This window comes from Poeciliopsis prolifica, unplaced genomic scaffold (assembly GCF_027474105.1).
Source record: "Poeciliopsis prolifica strain line A6 unplaced genomic scaffold, Auburn_PproV2 SCAFFOLD019, whole genome shotgun sequence".
In the NCBI taxonomy this organism is placed as follows: Eukaryota; Metazoa; Chordata; class Actinopteri; order Cyprinodontiformes; family Poeciliidae; genus Poeciliopsis; species Poeciliopsis prolifica.
Window position 1 is genome coordinate 8842811 of NW_026562394.1, and position 25426 is coordinate 8868236.

At 38.2% G+C, this 25426-nt stretch overlaps 1 protein-coding gene across 1 annotated transcript in view; it reads left to right on the forward strand.

Annotated features, from left to right (window-relative positions):
* The window catches only part of LOC129368594 (vacuole membrane protein 1-like), a 75219-nt gene that overhangs the window by 39468 nt on the left and 10325 nt on the right, over window positions 1-25426 (forward strand). The window contains exons 8-10 of the mRNA XM_055043639.1: window positions 5720-5800; window positions 5973-6089; window positions 10667-10728. Of these exons, the coding sequence (XP_054899614.1) occupies window positions 5720-5800; window positions 5973-6089; window positions 10667-10728 (260 nt within the window). The remainder of the gene's footprint in view (window positions 1-5719; window positions 5801-5972; window positions 6090-10666; window positions 10729-25426) is intronic.

Consider the following 25426-nt stretch of genomic DNA (forward strand, 5'->3'; position numbering starts at 1 on the left):
GATGCACAGCAGCAAACCTCTCAAAGTATTTTCTCTCTCCAGCTCTCTCTCTCTCATTCAACAGACCTATTCAAAAATAATGAAGTCATGCCTTTTCTAACGGTTCCAGACGCTGATGTCATGAATGTCAGGCTCCTCTTAAAGTTTTTTTTTTTTTCCTGCTCACACAGTACAAGAGGGCATGAAATCCTCCAAACTGACACATGCTGTCTCAGATTCTGTTCTCCCAGCCTCCATCTGAACTAGTTATGTATTTGACTTAGCAACTTTTTTTTTTTTTTTCCCTTTTTGATGTTTCTTTCATCTGGAACGGAAGGGGTTAACAGGCTGTGAATTCTTGATTGCCAACTCCCAGGATCGTATCTCCTGTAACTCAAATCAGGGCCATCTGCGCTGGGCGTATGCCTCCTTTCCCCCCTGGCCTACTGCACTCAAAGCCGCTCTGTGCTGTGGTTTGCCCAGCCCCGTCACGTGACTTCTCTGAAAGTGCCCCCTCCCTCCTCCTCCCTCTTTATTTCCAGTAAACTGTTTGAAAGGAGGGGGGTGACTCACACTAAAACCAGCTTCCCTTTAACCACAGCTTGTTAAAGAATTTGTCAACGTGGACTCAGGGGTGCATTTCTCTCTCTCTCTCTCTCTCTCTCTCCGTGCGTGTGTGTGTGTGTGTGTGTGTTTGGACAGATTTGATTGTGCTCTTCTTCCTTTTTCTTAATTCTTGAAAGGGGGACCGTAAAGTCGGTTGCGTCACGAGTTCTTAATCAATCCACTTCCTGTGGAGGACGGAGCAGGCGCAGGCTTGTCAGGAGTTAATGAGATGAACTTTAAACGTTGTGTGTGTGTGAAAGATTTTCATTGAGAAAAAAAACACACAGTGAGCGGGTAGGCAGGGGGGGGGGGGCGAGTGCGTGGGTGTTGACTTGTGTATAGGCTGTGCATAGATTTTTCCCTGTCTCATGCTTACTTTTCCAAATAGAGTGCAGAGGGTTGTCACTGCTCTGCTTTTTGTCGGTGACTGGACTTTAATAAATGGGTATCGCATCGTGGTTTTAAAGTGTTAAAAAATAAAATCATAAAAGACAAAAAGTCCAACAGAGATTCACCGATCAGTCACTTTCCGAATAGCGGTTTCCGATATTCAGTGACTGATGTGTGAAAAGGATGTTACATGATTATCCCCATTCATTCGTCATTGAACTGATTTTTAGTAATTATAGTTTTAAAATATCTATTAAAGTAGATGCTGTTGTTTGATGCTTTTGTTATCCAGAAAGAGATAATACAATTATGAGTTTGTAAATTACAACATTTGTGCTTCAGAATTTGATGACTGTATATAGAAATGTTCTGAATGATTCAGAAAAATGCATCAGAAAATTAATTTTCCAGATGCATCTAATGAACAGAAAAATATTTGACTTGCCAGTCGCTGCTCAGCCTGAAAAATTGCCAGGACACTCTTAAAAAGTAGATGTCTGAACTAAGTTTTTAAAACATCTATCCTTGAAATATCTGTCCATCCTGAGCTCTGGTTGATTTGTGCGTCTCCAGACAAAAGGCCAGTTTGAGAAAATTCATTTGGAGATATCTGCATCTGAGCCTATTAGCATACAGAGCATATCTGCTAATATCACATAATATATTCACATTATGCTATATATACATGTTAGATTTACATTGACATGAGGAAATTCCCATTTTTTCACAATTTCTGAATAAACTGAGAAAAACTCTATTGTGCCTGTTTAGTATTGTTTTTCCTCTGGTTGTTCATAATTTGAAATGTTTATCCTGAATCAATTCTGGTAAAAGTCCGGGCCACCTGCCTATTTACTGGTCATATCATGAGGTCAAGCATTACTTGCATATTAATAATATCCTAATGTCTTTTCTTTTTGTCCGTCTCTAATTCTCACTGGGCCCCCATTTTTGAAATGTTCTGATTCCAACTTTTCCATGAATCCTAATCTATTCAATATATGTGTTTGAATCAAAAGAAAACCGATGGAGAACTTTACTTACCTCAGTTTTGCCTACTAAGGGTTAATTTATCAGGATACAGAAATAGCTCCTGGTCTGTGTGAAACAGCTAAAGGTGGGATCAAATATTTACCTTTACACGGGATCATAGGTTCGAAATGATTTTACAAAATGTAATTCCTCCTGATCATCAGGCTGCTGCTAACGGGGGTGGAGAACTGGGCCAGCATTTGGGAGGACATGTTCCTGGCCAGGCGCCAGGGAAAAAAAACGTAATTTTCCTTCAGCCGCCAGCGGCAGAGCCGGGATGTCTGAATCCTACCCATCCTAGATAGATGCCTGCATGGCCCAGAAATGCACAAAGGAGAGGGGATCCATGTGTGCAGTTCAACTGTAGTAAATCACAGTGTCACAAGTTGACACATACGCTCACTAATGCTCTGTGGCCCCCTCCTCTTATCTCCTCTGGGACCCTTTGTTGAGACTGCAATGATATTTTCATGCTCTCTGACTATTTTTATGGTCTCTCGCTGCACGAGCCAAAAGCACCTAAATAACCAAAGTGTCACGATTGCTGAAAACAAAAGAAATGCTCTGTGATTGGTTCTGCAGGAGCCATCCTTGTCAGGTGTCCCAGACTCTGTCCTCAGCGGTTCGGCTGTAAAGCAGCCACGCACATTCCTTCCCTCCCTGCATCCCTCCAGCTGAGCTGCTCACACACACACTTACACACACAGATGTACACATGCACATGGGGACTGGGTGAAATTAAAACTACTGGGTTGTCTGACGAGAAACTTTCACGATTGGACAACAGTGGAGGCAGAAATTCAAATCGAGAACCAATCAGATTCTGTGTCTCTTTGCTCCCCCCACCACCACCTTATTTGGCCGCCTCCTGCGTCTCTCAGATTTCCTGTCTGCTGGGTTGCACCCCGCAAAGAATGTCATCAGCACCGAATTGGTTTTATTGACCATATAAGGCATGATAACGTTGCAAGCCTCCCGTCTGGACATCATGAAGCTAAGAAAAAAATATCTACAAGAAAATCGGAGAGGCCTTGCTTTGTCTTTTATTAAAATCACATAAAACTGTATTTTTTTTTATTTAAATTTTGACTTTTTCAGACAAGAATAAATCTTTAATCTTTGGGAAACTAAACATAAAGTACAGCAAATAATCAGGTTAATTATATTCTATGAAAAAAAAAATTCAAACAAGCATTCATATATTCCTGTATCAATGTTAAATGCAAAGCAAGGCCTTCTTATTGGTTTAATTAATAAATGCATTTGCAGTGTCCATTTATGCACAAAAATCTTTTATTTTGTACAGATGAAAATATTCTTCACAGAGATTTGAAAGGATTAAATCAGATGCACAGCTCTTTAAATGTACATTATTCTAGAAAATCTAAATTTAATCATTCAAATTACTTCATTTTTCTGTTTATTTTTCTATTCTGTAAGAACAAAATCGACCTAAAGCTTTAAAACTTTTATGTTCAGTTTTTTACATTCCGGAACTTGTCTGGGTAAAATTGAGAAAACTAAGCAGAAAAAGAAAGGCATTTTAATCTTTTATAAAGTAAATTAAAATGTCTCGAAATAAAATATTGTTTATTTAAATTTTTTATATATATATTTAACTAGCAAAATAATTAGTTTGATATCTCTTCAGAAAACAACCCAAAATCTTGATAAAAAGTTTAATCTGATGCACATTTTTCTTTACTGTTAAATCTGATTTTCGCTTGTTCAAAAAAAAATTTCACATCACATTAAGGTCTAAACAATCAGATTTGCTTTAAACAATTTTGAAAACGACATTTTTCAAACTGCATTTAGCAAAAGTATTTTATTAATCAGCAAAACTTACATTTCAGTGGAAAAAAACCCTCCAGTTTAACAATAAGAAATGCATTCTGTCCTGAAGTAATTGTTTTCTCTTTACCTTCATATATTGTACATGCAGCGCTGCCTGGCACTCACAGTCTTTCTGGAAAAAAACAAAAAAACAATTTAAATCCGATCAGGTAATATCTTCTCTTCCTGGACTATTCTGGATAAATCTGTGTCATTGGAGAGGAAAGAGGCCTTTGTTATTCTGTCAGGAGCGATGGAGCAACAGCAGGGGAAAAGTCCTGGGTTTCTGAGTCACAGGAATGACACAAGACTGCTGTCTTTCTCTCACTTTACCACTTAAAACAATTAATAAGGCACTAACATCGAGTTACAGATATGCAAAAACCAGCTAAATGTTTCTGCAGGCTATAAAGTATGTCCAAAAATATTTTTTCTGCAATTTATTTAGAGAAGGAGACAGGTGAATCAGAGCATTTTTCTGCAAACTTTTATCACTTTTAAAGCTGCAGGGTGGCTCTAACTTTAGTTCAGAAACAAGTTTTGTCTTAAAAATCTCTTTTTGATAAATGTTTACGGTAAATATAATTATTTCATATCAGAAGAGTTGGTTTCGCAGCATAAATACTTTCTCTGCGACATACACTCTTCTGTACCACTTCTGGTTTTTGCTTGTATTTGTATAACAGTGCATTAGCTAGGCAGATTCAGATTTATATATATTTTAAAATCTATATTTGAATGCTAATTATTAAGAAGATTTTCTCTTTTGTAAAATAAAATCCCAAAACTTTAGGAAAAACCCAGAGGCTCAGATGTGGTGTTGCAGAACCTCTTCAAAGTATATTTAAAGTTCTAAATAATATGTTCTACTGAATATCAAAATTTTAATATTTATTTTTATTTTTTCTTCCTTTTTTTTGGTCCTCAAATTAAGTCATTTGTTGCAAACTTGTTCACTGGAGGAGCAAGAATCTCCTGATGCTGCTGCTTTTCCTTTGCATTTAGTTTTACTGGAAGAATTTAAACCATAAATATTTCTTTCACATTCCAGTTGATTTTGATAGTGAAGGGTTTTCTTTAAGATTCCAAAACAAGATGCCAGCGTGCAAATAAAAATAAAAACATCTTAATGCCGTGAAACGCTCGCACTGAGAAATGATGCTAAAACCCTAAAAGTTTATTATTATATCCCTCTAATTTCTAAAAGTGCATTTAAAAAAAAAAAAGAAGCCAGAAATCATTTATTCCGATCATTCTGCAAAACAGGAATTAAAAAGCAACACTGCAGATTCGTTCACACACTCCTTTCACATAAATCTCTTTCTTGCTCTGCTGCGTAACTTACACTTTACACACTTTATACCTGGATAAATTGGACAAATTTCTGTTTTTAGTTTGGTTCTATTTTTGCTGTGATATGTTTGGAGGAGTTTGAGTAATAAAACTCAGAGACGATGTTTTATTTGACAAGAATAAAACACCTTGACACATCATTACATGGGAAGAGGGAGAAATATTTCATTCCAACAAAAAATGATGGAAACAAATTAACTGTCAGACTTGGTTGATGAGGCTTACAGCAGCTGGATGAACGACACTGGTTCTAACTCATTTTATGATGAACAGAAAGTTTTTTTGAATATTATGTCAAACATGCAAACTGTTTTAAAAATGTACGTGTTTTTTTTCTCTCTTTAATTTCAGGCTGATGTGGATCAAATTGTAAAACAAAAAGCAAGATTTTTTTATAACCTACTTCCTGAAGAAAAAGCTTTCCGTTTTATAAATTGAACTAAAGATGTGATCTAAAAATCCTAACACACCTTTCTCAGTTTCTCAGTTTCTTATTTTCATTTTTTATTTTATTTTTTTTCAGGATTTTGGATCCCGAGCGAAAGCAGCCATCCAGAAGCTCATCCAGAAGGTCGGCTTCTTTGGGATTTTAGCCTGCGCCTCTGTGAGTTAAAAGAAATAAAATAAAAAATCACCTTTCTCTGACAATCCAGCTGGCACAATTACACGTGCTCTGTTTTAATCAGTGGAACACAGAAATAGTTCACTCTCAGTTGTTTTATTTCTTGTGCAGAACTGAAACAATTCGTCTAAAATCACACCTTCTCATCCCTCAGATCCCAAACCCGTTGTTCGACCTGGCCGGATTAACATGCGGACATTTTCTGGTCCCCTTCTGGACGTTTTTTGGTGCAACGCTGATTGGAAAGGCTGTGATCAAAATGCACATTCAGGTGAGCTTCTCTTCTAACTCCTCTAAAAGAAGCTTCTGGCACATCTTCTTTTGGACTATTTCCTGTCTTTTATTTGTATTTAAATATATGTCCTTCAAACGGTTGTAGCAGACAGGCGTGTTATGCAATGACTCACTGTCAGGCTCTGCATCTTTGCACTAGCAGCTGCTCACAGGGAGGCCATTTTGTGAGGCAGAGGCAGGGCTGTCAACCATTTTGTAGCTGCAGCAGCAGACCCTGCGCACTGCACAGCAGAGGACTCACAGGAAAGTCTCCCAAAGCTGACTAAGAAACTACAGTTGGGACTTTTGGCATTACTAATGTTTCATCTAATCCTGGAAAATCCTCAATTTGCGTCCAGGAATTTGCAGTATGTCCGTGATTAGCGTCAGGAGCTTAGCGTTTTGTTTTCTAAGCAGACTCGGGGAATGTGCTCGTGGTGACGCACAGGAGGGGTTAAGCACAGGCACGCAGCGTCGTCCCTCACCAAATTTAGTTTAACAAAAAAAAAAAAAAGAAAGAGGTGCAAATTTGCGGCAAACACATGTTACGGCAGATAAACGTGGCCTGCTGGTGGGAGGTGATGGAGAAAGAGAAGGAGAGAGGAACAGATGGGGTGAGGGGATGGGGGGGGGATGCATGTGGGGCAAGCACAATCACACTTACAGGACCAGATTTCACCCAGGGGTCCCTGGGGCCCCCCCACTGGTAGAGGTGTGTCCTTCTCTGTCTTTCGGAAAGAAAGACTTGTCCCGGCTCTCCGGCATGCCTGGGGGCCCGGTCTGTCCTGTAGCTGCTCGGTCTAATTTACTTCAAACTCAACTTTTGCTTCCAATGAGAAGTGCTCAGTCATTTACAGTGTGGGCAGAAAAGAAAAAAAAACCCAATAGCAGAGCAGGTGACGCGCTCACTTCTAGGCCAAGAGGAAACAAAAGGGGATTTTGAGACTTTTTGTGTGCCCGCGCGCGCGCGCGTGTGTGTGTGTGTGTGTGTGTGTTTCTGTGTAATCCAAAGCGTACGTTTGATCTTCGTACCTGTGCTTCAGGTGTGCCCTCACTCGTCTCCAAAGATTGATGGTGGTTTTTTTTTGCTTTATTTTATTTGGCACTGCTTCCGTCTTTTGTTGCTCTAAATGCGCGCTGCCGAGTGGCTGACGTCACCAACTTCGTGACGCGGCGGGTCACTTGAGGATCAGTGGTGATGTCACTGAAGTGCACACTTTGGACCCCGGGGACAGGTGATTGTTCCTGAGAGCACACACTGCAAGGTGTGGCAGGGACAGAAAGGAAAGATGCTACACTTCTTTCTTACTTGTTGTGTACATATATGCGGTCAGAGCATAGATAGGAGTATCACCTGGTTCGATGGGGTGTGTATGTGTGTGTGGGTGTCTTTTGTTGACATTATCAGTTAGCAGAATGTAGCGAGTCAAGACAGTGTCATCACTTTCTGGGCAGACCAATTCTAGGGATCTTAGTCAGCTTTCCTGCCATCTTGCTGTCTCTTCCTCCTTCCTTTTGTCTTCGATGATGGATCATGTGTCAGCGCTTGTTGGGGCAGCTGGTACACTACAAGGAAAGCTAAAATCAGTTTCCTTATTGAAGTGAATTACTGCATTTCTACACTGTGAAAGCAACCAGTTAGAATTTAGTCATTTGACTTTGTTTTTAAAAAATGTATGTATTTAATTCAGATGAATTTGATCAGGAGTTTTAAGTAGAAATAGTGTGAGTTTAGCTGCTGAAAGTCTTGGAATCGTGCGTCACATGATTTAAATGAGTTAATTGAGATTAATTAATTAGTAATCTTTTAATTGCCTATTGGAGAATAGAAACTCAAAAGAGGACATTTGGTGAAAGAACAATAAACAATAACTTAGTCAAGACGAGCATTTTGCGTTTGAAAGAAACTTTCTTTGGAGCGTGCTGTGGTGGCGCAGGAGTCAGTACGCCCTAGTGCTTGACCCCAGACGTCGCGGGTTCGACTCCGGGTCCTGGCGACCCTTGCTGCATGTCTTCCCCCTCTCCTTGCCCTCCTTCCTGTCTGCCTACTGTCAAAAATACGAGCCACTAGCGCCTCAAAACTCTTTGGAGGAAAATAAAAAAGAAACTTTCTTTGTCGGTAAATATCTTCAACCCAGAAATTCTCTAGCAGCAATTCAGATTATGTAAAAAAGAAAAAAGAAAAAGCAGAAAAGTTTCCTATTAGCTCCTTTTGCTATCTAGTCAATCCAAAAATTTATCATCATATCGGTCCTGCACTGTATTTATTAATAATTAATTAATTATTGTTAAGTCAAGCAGAAAGGTCCAAGCTTTTCACATGTTGTCAAAGATATTTTCTGAGCTGCAGATGCATCCTTTGCTACAAATAATCAAGAAAAACTAAAATAATGGTGCTATTGCATTTTAGGCAATAAAATGTTTGTTTTCTTACTTGAAAATAAATTTAAATTTGTGTTATTTGCATGTCTTAATGCATTTCTAATGTTCTATAAAATAGGCTTAAGTGGTTAAAAAAAAATCAACAAAATGTGCATTGATTAATTGTCAGATTAATTGATTAGCAGAATCATCGCGTGTTGCAGGCTTAACAAAATTATGAACACCTTCTTTGTTTCTACCCTGAAATCATCTGTCTTGTCCTCCAAGTTTAGAAAAATACAACAGATAGGAAATAATCACAAACAGGTAAACATTTCCCTTTTCACAGCAAAGATGTAATTTAACAGTTGACTGAACATCATCAGTTAAATCCTTAGTTTGATTTAAACAAAATAATTTTACTTGCCAATATTTAGCACCCCTAAATTACTTTTTATAGTGCGAGGAAGCCCAATAAATGATTATAAGTAACAGAAACCGTATTGTTTTTTGTAGAAAATGTGTTCTCCTCAGTTCTGTTCGACCCGCGGCCACACACAGAAGCTTAACAGCCACACAAAGAGCGGGACAAGCATACGACAATACATGGATGACCTGGATTACATGTTACATAAGCTGGGAGGGAACGCTGTAACAAAGAACTGATCAAAGTGCCCTGTCACATGAAATTAAAATTGCCACCCCAGGAAGCTGGCGCTGAGCGACGTGCAGCAAGATCATTGGTACTGAGCCCATGGTCACCATACTTCTGTTTATTCACCTGCATCACACTCTGTTGACTTTATCTGAGCTCAGCAGTTTTGAATTGTACATATTTCTTACTGTAATTTAAACAAACTATCTGGACAGTTTTTAGAGTTGATAAACAATTATGTCACTCAAAATGTGTTTGCCTATAATTACCATTGATCTTCCGTCGTGTTCAGTTGCGCACGCGTTTGTGAGAAATACAAGAGCTCTGGTTCACATGTAAGCAGTTTTTATAGCATCTGGCTAGTCTATATATAAGATAACTTACAGTGATGGCAGCTGAATTATTTATCTGATATGTCCTGTTTGGGCAACATTGTATTTTTTTTTTTTACTTGACAAGAATGAGTCAAATTTTTTTTGTGCTTTTTTTAAAATATAAATTACTTTCAAGAGTTGTTCCAAAGACATCAACTAAACAAGTATTTCAATGTAAGTTATGTAAAGATGCAAATAAAGGCAGAAATTCTGTAAAAACACCTTTAGTCTCCTTTACAAATGCATGTTTTCTAATTTCCCTAAAAATGAGAAAATAATAGTGATATTGCTGCCGCTGAAGGATTTTACAGCGGGTGCAATCTTCTTTTTTTATGTGTTGGGGGGGAAATCACTATGAAAGTTTTCACTTTCTCTAAACTTTTACATTCACTAAAAATAAGCAAACCAAAGTTTAACATTTCTTAGCTTGAGCACTAATAAAAAAAAATTATTTATTTTCTGACGCCATGTTCTAAAAATGTCCATAAATGAGCAAAATCTAAAATGATTCTTGGTTTTCTCACACAAGTAGCAGACTTCCCAAAATGAGGCCAGTTATTGTTTGCATGATTTAAACTCCCTGATCCCCCGACATGCCGCCAAGCGCATACGAGCCAAGATGGCCGCCACAATCTCCAGTTGGCTCTTCTCTCCTGCTGTCTCGGTGACTAAGCAGCTATCAAGCCGGACAGGAATTGAATCCAGACCCCCCCTCTGAAGCGGTGACACATCACCTTTGATTCCTCCACTCCTCTGTCCTGGTGTTCCTCACACACACACACACACACACACACACACACACACACACACACACACACACACACACACACACACACACACACACACACACACACACACACACACACACACACACACTCTCTCTCTCTCTTGCTGACAGCCTCTTTGAAACGCTGACCCAGTACGTTGTGTTGGCGATGTGTCACGCAGTCAAGGCCTTTCATTTCTTGCCCTGCGTGACCAAATTTCACCAAAACCACTTTAGCCTAACAAGGCATGGGTTTGGGCATGATGATGCGTCTCGTGGCGGTGGTTGAGAAGTGATTGGGGGTGTTATTACCGGTCAAACTATGATGCACACACAACGCCTTGTTCAACACCCCAGCGGCGACCCTTATGGCTCAGTAACTGACTCGTTCCTTCTCTGTGTGCTTCTTTGTCATACAGAAACTGTTTGTGATCATCACCTTCAGCAAGCACATTGTGGAGCAGATGGTCTCTCTCATTGGGTGAGTAAGCCTGATGGTGTGTGTGTGTGTGTGTGTGTGTGTGTGTGTGTGTGTGTGTGTGTGTGTGTTTGCAATCCAGAACCATCCCATGATGGGCGGCAATGTCAAATCAAAGTGTTGGAGCAGAGCTAGAAAGTTCAGGTGCTCCCTGGTTGGTCGCTCAGGTCATCAGTTGGTTGTTTCATGAACTTTTCTTGGTCTTATCACTATTCACACAGTAGATTGCTTGTAGCTTCAATCTGCTCAAAAGACTTTGTGGAGTCCTTAAAACAATAGACTTGTCACATTTTCTTCCCCTTTTGATCTCTTGCTCCTCTCAGTTGGATGATTAATGGCTTGGATTTTTCCACCGGATGACTATGAGCATGAACATGTCCCAGCTCCTTTGCAGGACAAGATGGCCTCTTGTCTATCACCAAAAACACGTCGTCTTCTTTATCACGCACACTGCACCCCTCTTGTGCAACGTACTGCAGTCAGATGCCGTAGGTCTGACAGATCAAATCGAGAGCTGTGGAGATCATCAGTCATCTAGGCGAGAGGTGTGGAGTGTTTTTGCAGCAGGGTTTTGTGAAGTTTTTACTTCTTCTTTTAGGTAACTGTATGCCTGTCGCTGCATGGCACAGCAATCAAAAACCAATAGTGCTCTTGAAAAATATTCCTACTTGTAAGACGCTTCTTTGGACCAGCAGTCACCTAAAGAAGGGGGATTTACATCGCCAGTACATCACAATAACTACATTTAATCATATTTTCAAATTTTTTGGTACTTTTATTTTTTCTCATTTAAAAAGCAAAAAGTAAAACTAACAATCCCAACAGCATAGACAGTTTTGGAGGGGTTTTAGCGTCATTAATTGAAATTTATCACAGAAATAAAAAAGTAAATCTTATTATTACAAATCATGTTAAATGACAAACGATACAATACACCAGTAGGATATGGTACATTAGAGGCTATTGTCTATCCTTTCTTCCAGGAGAGACTATTTCTCTTCTTCTATTTCTTGTTACTTTTAATTTTGTCAATAATTTTTGTCAACATAATTTCACCTTAATGACCTGATAGGTAATTTTTCTCTTTCTCAGCATATTATTCCCAAAACCCACAGCAATGATCAAATATGAATGAAACAAAAATATATTGATATATATTTGTTTTATTTCACTTTATTAAAACTTGAAAGTGAACACAAGAAAAAAATCAAAACATTTAAAACATAAAATGTCACAAAAAAAAGTCTACCAGGAAATTCAGTCTGCCTATCTCTGTGAAACAAGTCTCACTGTTACTTATTTATGGTTGAAAAAATGGGGAAAAGGAATAAATATTGGTCCGTCTCTGTATTTTTGCTAATTGTGGTCTTGTAAAAACTCATACTATGACTCACGGACCCCAGAGGGTTTTGTTTGTCACTGTTTTCTCAGCTGAACAATGTCTGTTTTCAGCAAAGTGTTTAAATTCGTTTGACCAGTTGGACCTAGTGGATCTTTTCCAAACTACTCTGAGATGTGGAAAAGCACATGAAGGTACCAACAGCAAACAGACGAGTCATGGATGATTCGGCAGGATAATACAGCTGGGTACAGCATCCGCAGCTCCACTTCCCAAAAGAGTCGGTGTGTGAGAGATTTGTTGCTGGGTTTGCTGGCAGATGGACGCCATTTTTGTCCATGTCGAGATGTCAGGGGAAACGACCCTGGACACGCCTGCTGCTAGTGGGAGTGCTGCTTATTACACACAGATAATCATAGAAATTCACATACTTTTACACTCTTGCCATCTCTCTGTCTTACACACACTTAGTCCTATTCACAACTCTGCGGTGTTGAAATCGGAGGAGGCAATTGCATCAGTTTTTTTTTGTTGTTTTTTTGGCACGTTGGGGTTTCTTTTTCACATTTGAAGACAGTAAAATAAAATATTATATCCCTAATAAATAATGTCTAATTTTATTTAAGCATGTTATTTAATCTCACTTTACTAAATGAAATATTAATTTCTCACAGCATTCAATCTTCATTCCTTTTTTCTGTTAATTTTGATTTTTTTTTTCCTCTCTACAGCTAATAAAGTCATAGCTTCTCAGATTATTATGTGAACTGGAAAATGCTAATAAGAAAAATTCAGAAACAATAAAAAGTATGTCCAATACCTGCTTAAAGGTCTTTAGTTTCAAAAGCTACATTCAATCTGACAAACAGAGAAATACATGTTCTGCTTTACTGAATATGTTTGCAGGGATTTATTTATTTTTTTACATTTTTGGGTTGAAGGAAATTGTGCTTCTGCCAACTTCTCCTTTCTCCTATTGATCGCTGAAGATCGGTTCACCCAAGCTTAAAGAGGAAAAGCTATTGGATGGATAGAGTATTTCTGTGCTGTGCTCTCTGGCCGTCGCTGTTCAGTGAGCTGCAGAGTGTGTGCAGCAGATGGTTGGTTATTGACAGGTTTCAGTCTTACTCACTCTGCTGGAAGTTTCCCCCTTTTTTACAACTTGTCAACCGTCGTCTTCCTTCCCCGAGTACGTCTTTCCGCCTGTTTCTCTATGCAACACTCTCGCTTTCAGTCATATTGCGCCTTATGAATGAGTGACAGCCTCACCGCTTGATACCTTTTTTTTTTTTGAGCTGGCATACCACAGTCATAACCATAAAGATGCTTGAAGTCACCTTGATGGTCACAGAAAGCACCTGCTCTTGTCCTCCCCCTCTCTCTGCTCCTTGCACACATGCAGGATTGTGTGCCCTCGCCAGTGTGTGTGTGCAGACACACACATGGTGTGTGGATGTTTCACCTCTCCATTGTTGATAAAAGTGCAAATTCTTGTATCCTCTTTTCTGCACACCTCAGCCGCAAATGGGTTTTACCCTTCATTGTTTCATATTGTATGTAAATGTGGGGACAAGCAAACGCTGTGAGACTCAACTAAAATTGTGCAAAAAAATGTGAAAACATTTTTTTTTTTATTTCATTTGAAAGGAAAATTTCTATAAATATTTTTACTTATTTATTTATTTTGCTGACTTTAGATTCAGTCGTAGAGGACAGGTGTTTGTCAGTTCCTGAAGTCGCTTTGCTTGGACTTTAGTTCTGGTGATCTCATTCTCACATGACATGGAGCAATACAACACTTTATAAATAAAAGTCCTCCTTTTCTCTTTGCCTTTTAGGTGAACTCCCTGGCACGCACACACACACACACACACACACACACACACGCACGCACGCACACACACACACACCCTGAGAGAACACAGAGTTCACAGCTGTAAATTCTGACGCCGTTAGACAAGATTGGACTGAAAAATTATTCAAAACGTTTTTAGCACAAACTGAAAACCTTCTCAACACAGCAAAATAATTTTCTGCACACATTATTATTATTTTTTATGATTCTCATTTTGTGTGTGTCCTTGAATAATTTATTGTAGTCAGTGACTTTTTCAGGGTCCAGTGAGTTTTGCTCTAAATGAGGATTTTGTTGGATTAAACCTTTTAGGTTCAAACTGAGTGATTTCATTCATTCTAATTCGATTTCTCACAGTTTTTCTCCCTTTCCTAGACTTATGAGTGTTGGGAATTGCTTTGTTTGATTATTCTTATATTGCTTTGCATAAATGTGAACGTGAAATCAAATTGGATTAAACATGTAATTCTTCAAAAGGAGAGGTGGATTAGGTGCGCAGAAATATCAGCGTCGTTTTCTTCCCCTTTTTTCCACTTGATTGTTGTTGAATGTTGCCAAGCATTATTCCGTCTTTTCGCTTTGATTTGTTTTGGCAACACACAATATTTCTAAACAGTTCCTCATGTTGGTAATGTCCTCTGACTTATTTTCACAGCCTCATTTTCATCTGTGAAAGTTTTCTGTCATTAGTAAATGCTTTTAAATAGAAGATAACATTTTTATTGTCTGAAACGATGCCACTAAATTTCAGCTTCATTAAAAATGTCCTAAGTAGCCACAAAAACAAAAATAAATATGTTTATTTTATTCCTTGCCTCTTGAGGAACCCCTGATTTTTATTTTTTAGATATGAAGCTTAGCTATATGCTCTCTACTTTTATAGTTCATCTGAAATGTAATGACTCACATTTTCCGCTAATGCAACTCTGACTGTTTTGATGTTCAGTCAGAAGGAGATAACAGTAAAGAATAAGTCACATACCTTGACAATTACTCAATTAAATAAACTGCTCTCCTTTTTCTTGGGAACTGCGAGTTCTTAGTTCTTTGTAAATATTTTGGAGAGATTTGTGCCTCTCGGGCAGACAGCTCACCGTCCCCTTCGACATGCGAAGCATTTAAAGTTAAACATGTTAGTGTCTGAGCAGCAGAAGGATGATGATAACGGAAGGACGACTTTGAACTCTTGCAGAGATACAATAACCGCCTCCACTCCATTGCCTTTTGGGCTGATTGCTAAAGCCGATATTGAGGTCGGGATGCGGCGTGGTGTTTTTGCAAACATCCTGGGACCAATGAGCAGACGTCTCCTCTTTGTCCAGTCGATGTTTGATTCAGGACAAGATTCTGCAAGCTACGTCTGACCAAAGCGAACGCTGAAACAACGCGTACACCTCTTGCTTCTGTGATCAAATAATAAAACGGTTTCATTGCTTTTTTTTTTTTTTGGGTTCTCAATGTGGATTATTTTTCTTTAAAACAAATTGGTTTCAGTGGAAAAATAGAAAGCGGTAATAGCCATGTTGCATGATTGTGCACAACCCTCAAAGTATTACTTTGCTAAAATCATCTTTTGGTTTAATTACAGCAATCAGTCTGCTTTCACGTGGGTTTTCGACATGTTGCATCTTGACTGGGCAATATTTGCTCACACTACCTTACAAAAGTTCTGCCAAGCTATGAGATTGTGAGGACATCTCTTGTCCTCTCATAACTCTACCAAGTTTGATATTTATCCTTTACAACAAATGTTGTAAAGAATAAATTTAAATAAAGGATAAATAAGAAATATTGCTTACAATGTTTGAAGAACATTCTGGAAATCATAAAACTGTGACCCAAAGAAGTAGGAGTGCAAGCCGTGGTCGAGCCTCCTGCACCCAGCTCACTGTTTGAAACCGCAACTCAGAAGTTCAACTTTATTCAAATAAGTTTAAGCTTTACATTTAAATATTTGTGAAGAGGATTATGAAACTGATTAATTTACAAATATTTCGAAAGGCTTTGTCTGCTTTGCTTCAAATGAAATTTTATCTTCAGCTTTCAAATTAAATCTTGAAGGTTTTGGTTTTGAAATGATATCAAAACTGTTTCTAATTCCAACCACCTTGGCAAAAAAACCCACTTCCATCTCAAGAACTAACTTTCACATCGTTGTTATAAATATATTACGAGGTGTCTGTCATTCTGGTGCCAATAACATTTCATAATTTAATAACAAAAAGTATTCTATGAACAAATGAAGTAAATATTGAATGGCAAAATAGATGTAAAACAAAACAAAAAAAATAGGATAAAATTAGGCAATAAAACTTATATTTATCATTTTTGAATAATTCCTGGTGAAAGATAAAACTATGTGGGACAAAAATGTTCATCTTAAAACGAGACGTCTTGTGACCCCACAGCATGATGCTGCCATCCCCAGTGTTTCAACATGTGGATAGTATTCTTTTGTTGATGTTGTTTTGGAACCAAGCTTACTTTTTTTTTTTTTTTACACATATTTAATAAAAAAAGTGAGAACACTTTAGAAGCTGTTTCACAATAACGGCAGAAGTTCTTGATGACGACCTCGTGTTCAGTCTACTCCCCTTTTGGCGAAGATTTTTTTGTTTTTCCTGACTAATAAAATCCATTTTCATCTTCAGCTTTTTACCAGATGCTGTATTTTAACCATAAACAAAAACAACATGCTTTAGCCAAAGAAAGCTAACCCCACAGCATGATGCTACCACTGCAACAATTGCGGTTGGGTATGGTACTCCTTTGTTTGCTCCTAAATCATTGCTGCAAAATGCAGCCCTGAAGTTCAACTTCAGACTTTTTTGGATTTTCTAATTAAACGACTGAGGACATACTGAAGGTCTTGTGAAGCTGACCACTCCGAATGCACTTCAGAGAGTTGGCAGTGGCTCACGGCTACGCTTCACGCAACACAAGAGCAACAGATTTATCTTTTTCTCTCTGTGCCTACTCCTCCCTGCCTTTCTTTCTCTTCTTTCTGCTCAGGCTTTGTCGGCCAGCGAGTTGATGACATAAAGCAGGAAAGACTCAAAATCATCCAGCGCATGCAGGACTGGATCAGGGAGCTTTCCGTTGTTTGGCATGCCGTCTCAGGCCTCTCGTTTGATCTGGAGCGAGACGCCGCGTTGAGGCCGAGCTACTCGCTCAAATTTGTGCCAGTTTTTCCAGCGTTCACTCTGAGAAAAGCTGCAGGGATGAGGGCCGTCGGATGGAAGTGTTTGGGACTCAGACTTGTTTATATCAGCTCACTAACTGTTGGGGGAGAGCTGGAGGACATGGCTTAAAAATAAAATGAAGGTTTTGGGGTATTTCTTTTATGTAACACAACCGGTTTCCGAATTTAAATCAACATTTTTCTTGCTTTCTTCTCTAAAATACAAATTACGAATACAAATATTTATTTCATTCTGAGGATACAGTTGAACATTAGCAGAAAAAGATGCAATTTTACCAGAAAAAACATCTTAGAATTACAAGAAAACTGTTGTTTTAATGAGAAAAAGCTTTGATAGTTACCTGGCATGACCAGCTCAGTTAGTGCGTTTCAGTTTTATAGATTCAGTTCTAGATTCAATCATTTCTGAGTCCTTTTACTGATAATTTGATGCTGATGTGTTGAAAGGTGAAATATTTCTGAAAACGTAAGTATTATTTATAAAACCTATATCAAAGTATAATTTCATGAGATTCTCAATGTTCCGCATTTTAATTTAAAAATAGGACTTTATTCACGCAGTGAGAAAACGATAAACAATCTTAGCCGGTCGCACAGTTGACCTTAATTCAAAGTCCAAATAAACAGACGCTGTAAAGCACACTTTGTCAAACAAAATGGCCGTTCTGACGTCACTCAGAACTGTGAAAACCCAAGGAGTGCAAAGACCAGGATTTGTCGACTTTCCAAAAAAATTACATTTCAAAAACCAGAAATTAGATTCGTCGATGAAATCAACTTGATCACCCAGTTCTTGAAGGGACTGACGTGAGTTCAGAGAGAGAGAGAGAGAGAAAAAAATCCAACTGAAATAATATAACGAATCACAACAATAGTTTCATCTTCATATTGATCGAGTCAGCCCAGGTCCACATCTTGCATAAAACTTGACAAATCCACCATACATGTGTCATGGCGTCTCTCTGTCATACTCTGGTGGCGAAAGCAGAAAGAGAGGATAACCAGCGCGGCTCGATGTGCTGAGCCAAGTGAGGCAGGAGTCCAGCACTGGGCCGCCGGGTTGCGGCTGCCGCAGCACGAGGCCGTCCGCTCTAGGAGGTCCCAGCAGGCCGCTCTTGTTCCTGGGAGGTGAGGAGGTTCGCTAGTGTGAACCGTCATACCAGAGGTGGGTACCAGCGTTGAGCTGCGAATCTTTGCACGGCAGTCTAGGCCAAATCTTTAATTATAAGTTTAAACAAGTTAAAACAAGTCGTCTTTTCAGCCTTTTGGATCCCAAAAGAACTGCTGTGAGTTTCCATCGTCTTCATTCAGCACCAAAAACACTTTTACCTGCAATATTGTTTTGTTTTATTTAAACAATCTTCAACAAAATTGTAGGACTTTTATTCCCAAGAAGTAACAGCAAAATGCTTTATTGAAGTTGAAGCTTTTAATGCAAATGTTGCTTTTCTGTTACTTCTTTAGTTTTTGTTTGTTAGAAATAATGAAATAAATCTATACAATCTGTTCGCACATCATGTTTTATACACTGACACAGCTGTGCAAACTAAAAATATCTATAAAAATGCAAAGTTTAAACATCTATGCATTGACAAAAACATTCACACAAAAACTTTAATCTTTAGGAGGTGTTTAGTTCTTAACACCTGAACTGTAACAAGAGCTTTAAAAGTGAGTAATCCTACAACCTGAGGCCTAAACACATAGAAACTACTTTTTTAAATGGGTCTATTTAGTATCTTTCTATTACTTAATTAATCGAAACGTCTGAGTTTCCTATATTAACAGTTAAATACAATTGATATGCATGTCACCTTTATAATAAAAGACACTTGTACCAACAGAAACTGATTCTTTTCCTTCTGGGGTTTTTCTCATTACTGACATTGCAAGCTTTCTGAATATTTGATTTCTAAATGTGAACAACTAAAAGGACTATATTTTTTTATAATTATTTTTTGCTTCAATTTTCCAACTATATACTGATAACCCTGACAGATTTAGATCCAGCGTAATCCTTTAATTTTGCTTCTTTCGATTGGAAGGAATAATAACTAGTAATAACTAGTGACCCAGACAGATTTCTGACCTGAATCTGATGGAGATCCTGTGGAGGGATCTGAAGATTAATTTTGATTTTCTACAAGGCCTTCCAACCTCAAAAAGTTAAGACAGAAATTTGGAGGATATAGATTTCAAACCATCAACTAAGAGGTGGGAAAAAAATGATAAATCTCTTTACATGTAAAAGAACTGAGTAAAAATTGTTAAAAATATATTTATGTGAATTTACACATTATTTATAAGCACCATGGGGAAAAAAATACACTTTAAGCAAGGTTGTGGGAAATAGATGTTACAATCAAACCTTCAGCTTTTTTCTCCTACTTGTATTTTTATGTCTTTGAGGTTGGAAAGCCTCCTTTCCATCACCCTAATCTCGGCCACCTCCACAGATTGAAACAGCGTCACTCTAAATTGTTTCTTTCAATTTGAAGAAACATTTTGATAGTTCAATGATTTCTTTCAACCTAAATCTGAGGGAGATATCAGTTTATAAAATGCAAAAATTTAAGCAAGTTGAAACGAACGTATAACAAAAATAAATCAAATGAAGCTCTTTTATTTGTATGCATTTAGAAATAGAATATTCAGTGTTTTTGATGTCAATAATGAGCTGCAAAGGAATAAAAACTGATCTCATTTTAATCACGAGTACAACTCCAGAGGGAAACAGGTCTGTTTCAGTTTACACTATTTATTTAGAGTGTTTCAAATAGATTTTCCATCTAACATGCGTGAAAATTAGATTTCACACCAGTATATATTATTTCAGAGTTTGTCTGGTTTAAAATGTGTAGATGTCAACATCATCTGTGCAGCTTAACATCCCTAAAACAGGCTGCACAGCAAAAGGTTTGCTGCACGAAGCCTTTCACTCACACAGACATGGCGTCATTCAATCAGGCAGCCCAAATGCTGATCGAAAAGTTTGATCTGTTCATTCAGAGGAGAATGTAGCAGACGGACAATCTGTCTAACTTGATAGAGTGAATTCAGGGAATACTTGAAACTTGAAGTAATCCCGAACTTTAAACCACTGCAGCTTTTGAAATCATTGACAAAACGTTTACTTTTTGAAAAACCATTTGCTGAAGGAATAATATACTCAAAGCTGTAAACTGGCCAAAACTCTACAAAATATACACTTTGCATTTAAGATAAAATATTATAAAAAAAAAACTGTTTTGTCTGTGAATATGTTCTACCCAGAACTCCTTAAGTGGCAGTTTTAGCTTCGTCTGATTCAATTTCTGTCCAGGAAATTTTCCTATTATTGTTCTCCAGTTGTTATTGATAAAAAAATGAATCAACAGATTAGTCAATAGATTAGTCCTACACTTGTTGATGTTAAGTCAAACAGAGGGGCTCCGCTTTCCACAGATGCCTCCTTTGCTATAAATGATTAAGCACACGCTAAAGTAATGCAATGTTGGACAATAAAATTTACATTTTATCATTTATGAAAGGAATTTCATAATTTGTCTATGTGTTTCTAATTTTGTATAGAATGGCTTAAATTAAAAATCTGCAAGGTGTGCCAATTTTTGTATCCGATTAATTGATTACTCAATAGAATAATAACTAATCAGTTGATGCAGGCCTTCTGCGTACATAACGGAAAGGGGGGGACAAAAAAAATTCTTGAACAGTAAATTCAAGAAACTTACTGTTTCTCTTTTTATTTCTAAGTGTGCTGAAAAGAAAACGTCCCCGACAGCACACGTTTTTCTGTGCCTCATGCAGATTGACACAGAATAAAACCTTTTCTCTCTTTTTTTGTTGGGTTTTTTTTCATGGTGACGATGATTCATTTTGAACGGATGACAAAAGCCAAAGTCTCAAATCGTCATGCAGTTGTTTCATCTCATCCTGATGAGGTGCAGTTGGAGAAAGTGTTTGATGAAAAAAAATTCTTGTAGGAGATTTCAGTTATTTTTCTTATCTTTAATGCGCCTTTTGATCAGCAATGGGACGTGACCTCATTCTGCTCTTCTCTTGTTTTTAGAAGGGACCCTGCAGACTGTTGGGAGTAGGTGTCGACCCTTTGATTTAGCACACGAACTGAATCATTGCACCGTTTTTACATTACGTACAATTTAAACGTTGAGGTCAGAGACCAAAGTTCTAGGAAAGTAATGAGTGGATCATTCAACTTATGTTGCAGGTTGCTTTTTTAATGCCTTCAATTACAAAATGATTGTGCTTCTTAAACCAAGAACTCCTGAAATCTAAATGAAAAGATCCATTAAGATTTGATAATCATTATACGCTCTTACACAGACTTTAAGACTCACTTAATCTCCTCATCTTTTTGTTCTTCTGCAAATAGATACATCCATAAATCCGTTTTCTAGCATTTTCTAGTGGGGTCAGGATTGGTGCTGCTGCCTTTCTCCAGCTATCGTTCTGGGCGATAATTTGTTCTAGAGAAGACAAATTATTTTTGTTACTGAAATTGTTTAGGGGTTAAACCAGCAGAAAGTAACTTAAATCTAAAGAAGAGACTACATTTTTCATCATGCAAGCTGTAGAAGAAGTTTGTGGACAATTTTATCTTCTTTTATCTCGCCTCTCGTTTCCTGTTTCCTCTGACGCTCATGTATAAATGTATAAGTAGAGAACTGAAATTGCAGAGGGCCATGCAAATCACACTGTTCTGGGTATTCACACTGGTTCTATTATTTGTGTACTCGTACTGAAGTGGTGGTGTGTGAGGGGAGAAAGAAAACGTCTGTTACAGCTTGTTTCCACTGACATATTCACCCATCTTACACACACACACACACATACACTCCTAGCTCATATAGAAACAAGGTTTGTATAGTTTCAAAGTGAGTGTGTGGCTGTCTTCACTAGAAGCAACTGGGAGATCTTAAAATCACCTACCATGAAGGGATTTTTTTTTGCCTTTCTCTCCTTCCCCACATTAACCTGGGGCAATTAGTCGTCTTAATCCGTCAGTTTCTTTTGTAGAATAGAAAAACTCATAACTGAAAAATGTATGTATGTATTTACGCTCCTGTTTTCATGAGTAAAGTCTTCCAGCTGCAGAAGTCTGCAGAAATGGAGAAATTTTGTCACAGAAAAGAAGGCATTCATCAGTCCTTCCAGTGCTAAACCAAAACACCCCCAATAAGATGATCAACATGACAGTCGCGGCGTCAGGAGGCCTCGGCGGCCTGCGTCACACACTGCGACGCCGTCATTACGTTTAATGCAGGGATCAGCAGGGGTGTCCGTTTTCCCGTCATATCCACTTCGGCTTCTGATTAGACGTCTGTCCTGCCAAATGAAATCCACTCAGACCCACAAATGTTACACAACATTTTGAACAACAGCTTGCAATTGCTTATAAATGCCTTCTGCTGGAAATTTGTCATTTTTAAAGAGCCACCACTTTCTTTCTTTTAGGTTTCAAACTAAAACTTTATTTTGGTAGAAACTTTGGCAAAAAGAAAGAAAGTTTCTTGAGTGGAATATTGATGTTTATCAAAAATTATGTGACAAAATACTAAAAGAAGGACATGGTTTCTAATCTAATCACTGATAGAAAGAAGAACAGAAAATGTCTACGTTATTTAGAATCATAGTGAAAAGTTCAAAGACTCTGGAGCCGCAGGCTGCAGACCTCCGAGTCTCTGACAGAGAGAAGCAGTGGGAGGTTTACCTGCGGGCCAAAAGGTCGAACGGCAGCCATTAGAGATGATATTGCATGGGGTATATTTTGAGTTTGAGTGACAAACTGTTTATACCTGCTGCAAGATATCACAATAATTATTTTAAGTGTGCTGAAAAAAATTAAGCGGTATTTGAGCTTTGTGTGCATTTGGAGTATTGGAATCACAGGAAGCAGAAGAATCACAAAGGGCAGCTGGGATTAGAAAACAGCATCAGGGACGAGACATGTTTGGTTGTTCTGGTTCTGATCTGATATTTTTATGAAACTGTACAAAGTACGAGCAAACATCTTTGAAGAGAAAATTTTATTCAAAACATTGAAGAGGGGAAAAAAAATCAAACAGATGTCACTAGTGGAACTTGTGCAAGGAGTTTTGTTTTTCTGGAAGTACATTTTATCTTCATCAAAAGCTTGCAAAGAAAAAAAAAGTGACCACCACCATGACAAATAATGAAAAAAGTCTTGGTTCCTAGAAGGTTGACATTTTATGAGGACGATCACTTTTCTATAGCTAATTGTTGAAGCATTCAGATGTTACTCTGTGATCCGGAGGGGTTAAACACTCGTAGCGACTTTTAAGTGAGAACAACCAGAAGGAGGTTTCTGCTGACAAATGGGTCAAACTCATGTCCAAGCAGGCCTGCAGCACAATTAAATTAAAGCTTATAATTTGGTGTGATTTTCATTCTTACGGTTAGTTGCAGCAAACAGTAAGTACAAATAAAATGCTATGAGGGGGTTGGTTGTCCCGGTAATCAATATGATTTAACTCAAGAACATTTTAAAATATATATATTTTTTGGATACAGACTCTATGGAGTGCACTTCATATTTAAAGTGTGCAATATATTATGCAAGCAGCAATAATTTGTGCAAAAAGCTGTGAATTATTGTGTGGACCAAAAGCTAGAGTCAGTCGGACAAAAAAATGAGACCCATTTATGTCAAAGCTATTTGGCTTTTTATTTTTAACAGTTTGTGATCTTTTAATAATAAAAAAAAAATCAGCCTGGAAATGACTCACTATAGTCTCAGAATTGCACTGCAACATGTGGCGTGTCAGTAAAAACCAAGATGACGACCAAGACGAATTTATGCATTTGTTTTTGTGACATGGCTTCATTTTCATTTCCTTGGTTAGAACTAAAATTGTTGCATTATTTTACATTATACTGATACAAATACAGTTTAACTTGAAGGAGTGAAATTTAATTACTTCAGTTCCTTTTTGAACATAGAAAAGAAATTAAATGTATAAGTTTGTCGTCCCTGAATTAGGTTGCGCTACTTAATGAAACATATAAATTTTGCTATTATGTGACCAGATACATTTTAAATAAACGTAAATGTACAATTATTATAGTTACAAGAGGAATTATTTTACAATATAAATGAAAGCATCTAGCTTTTGTTAAACATTCGTGTTATTTTTTTTGAGTGATTGCAGTATTTTGAATGTGCAGAAATATTATTCTCATAATGATCCATATCTATCCTCATATCTCTCTTTTTTTGTACACACAAGCTGCTCCCTCATCAGATTATTCCTGCGAACATTCAGGCCAAGTTTCCAGCAAATGATGAGCGGATGACAAATGACCCACATGTCGCTTTTAGGTAACAGTTTGGCACCGATTCCTTTTTAGAACGACTAATTTGTCAGGGGGAAACACAACGTGACTTCAGGCCCTTAATCAGCAGCATCCAACAGAAAGACCCAAGATCCTCCGTAACGTCTCAGCAGTCGCCATGATGTTGTGTGTGTGTGTGCGGGTGTGTGTTTTGGAGGCGAGTCACCCCAGACAGGACCTGACTCAGAAGGCAGCTGGGCAGACATCCGGGCCCGGCTCAGTCCCAGCTTTGTATCAGTCACACCTCGGTGAAAACAGGCATATTGTTCCCCATCAGCATCTTTGACTCTGAAGGAACAAGTCAGTCAGAGTGTTAAGCGTGAGCTGCATTGTTAAGATGTGGGGAGGGAAGGACTCGGCTCCAGTCTGAACGCCGGGACATCTTCCTCTTACAGTAATGTCACGGTCCAGATACAGTAAGAGGAGGCGTGGTTCTGTTCCTGAGTCTTTAACCCTATTTTTCACATATAATCTTGTTTAAATCTTGCTGCCGTTTTTATCTGTTTTGAGGCATTTCACTGCACACCGACACGCAGACACCAAGTACTTTCACTTTGCTTTTACTTGCTGACTTTCTAACCACAACGTCTGCGACGTGTAAACTCAGATTGCAGCTTCACTGTACGTTGAGCAGATGCGAAAGGAAATCAGCAGATGCTTGTGTTCCCATATTTTAACTGGGTTTTGGTTGTGTCTCGCACCAACCGTCTTTACCAAATAATGGGTGCCTGATCTTGTTACCCATCTGTTGGCTCTGTTGTCGTCTGCTGAAGCTCTGACGTATGAAGCAGCAGGAGCAGTTGTGAGAGCAGAAGATATGGAGCATGTTGTGGCTTTTGCCAGGTACATTGTACTGTAACCCATGTGGTTATTTGAGCAGCATACAGCAGTGTATGTGACATGTCTCATAGGCACAATAAAGAGCCGCAGT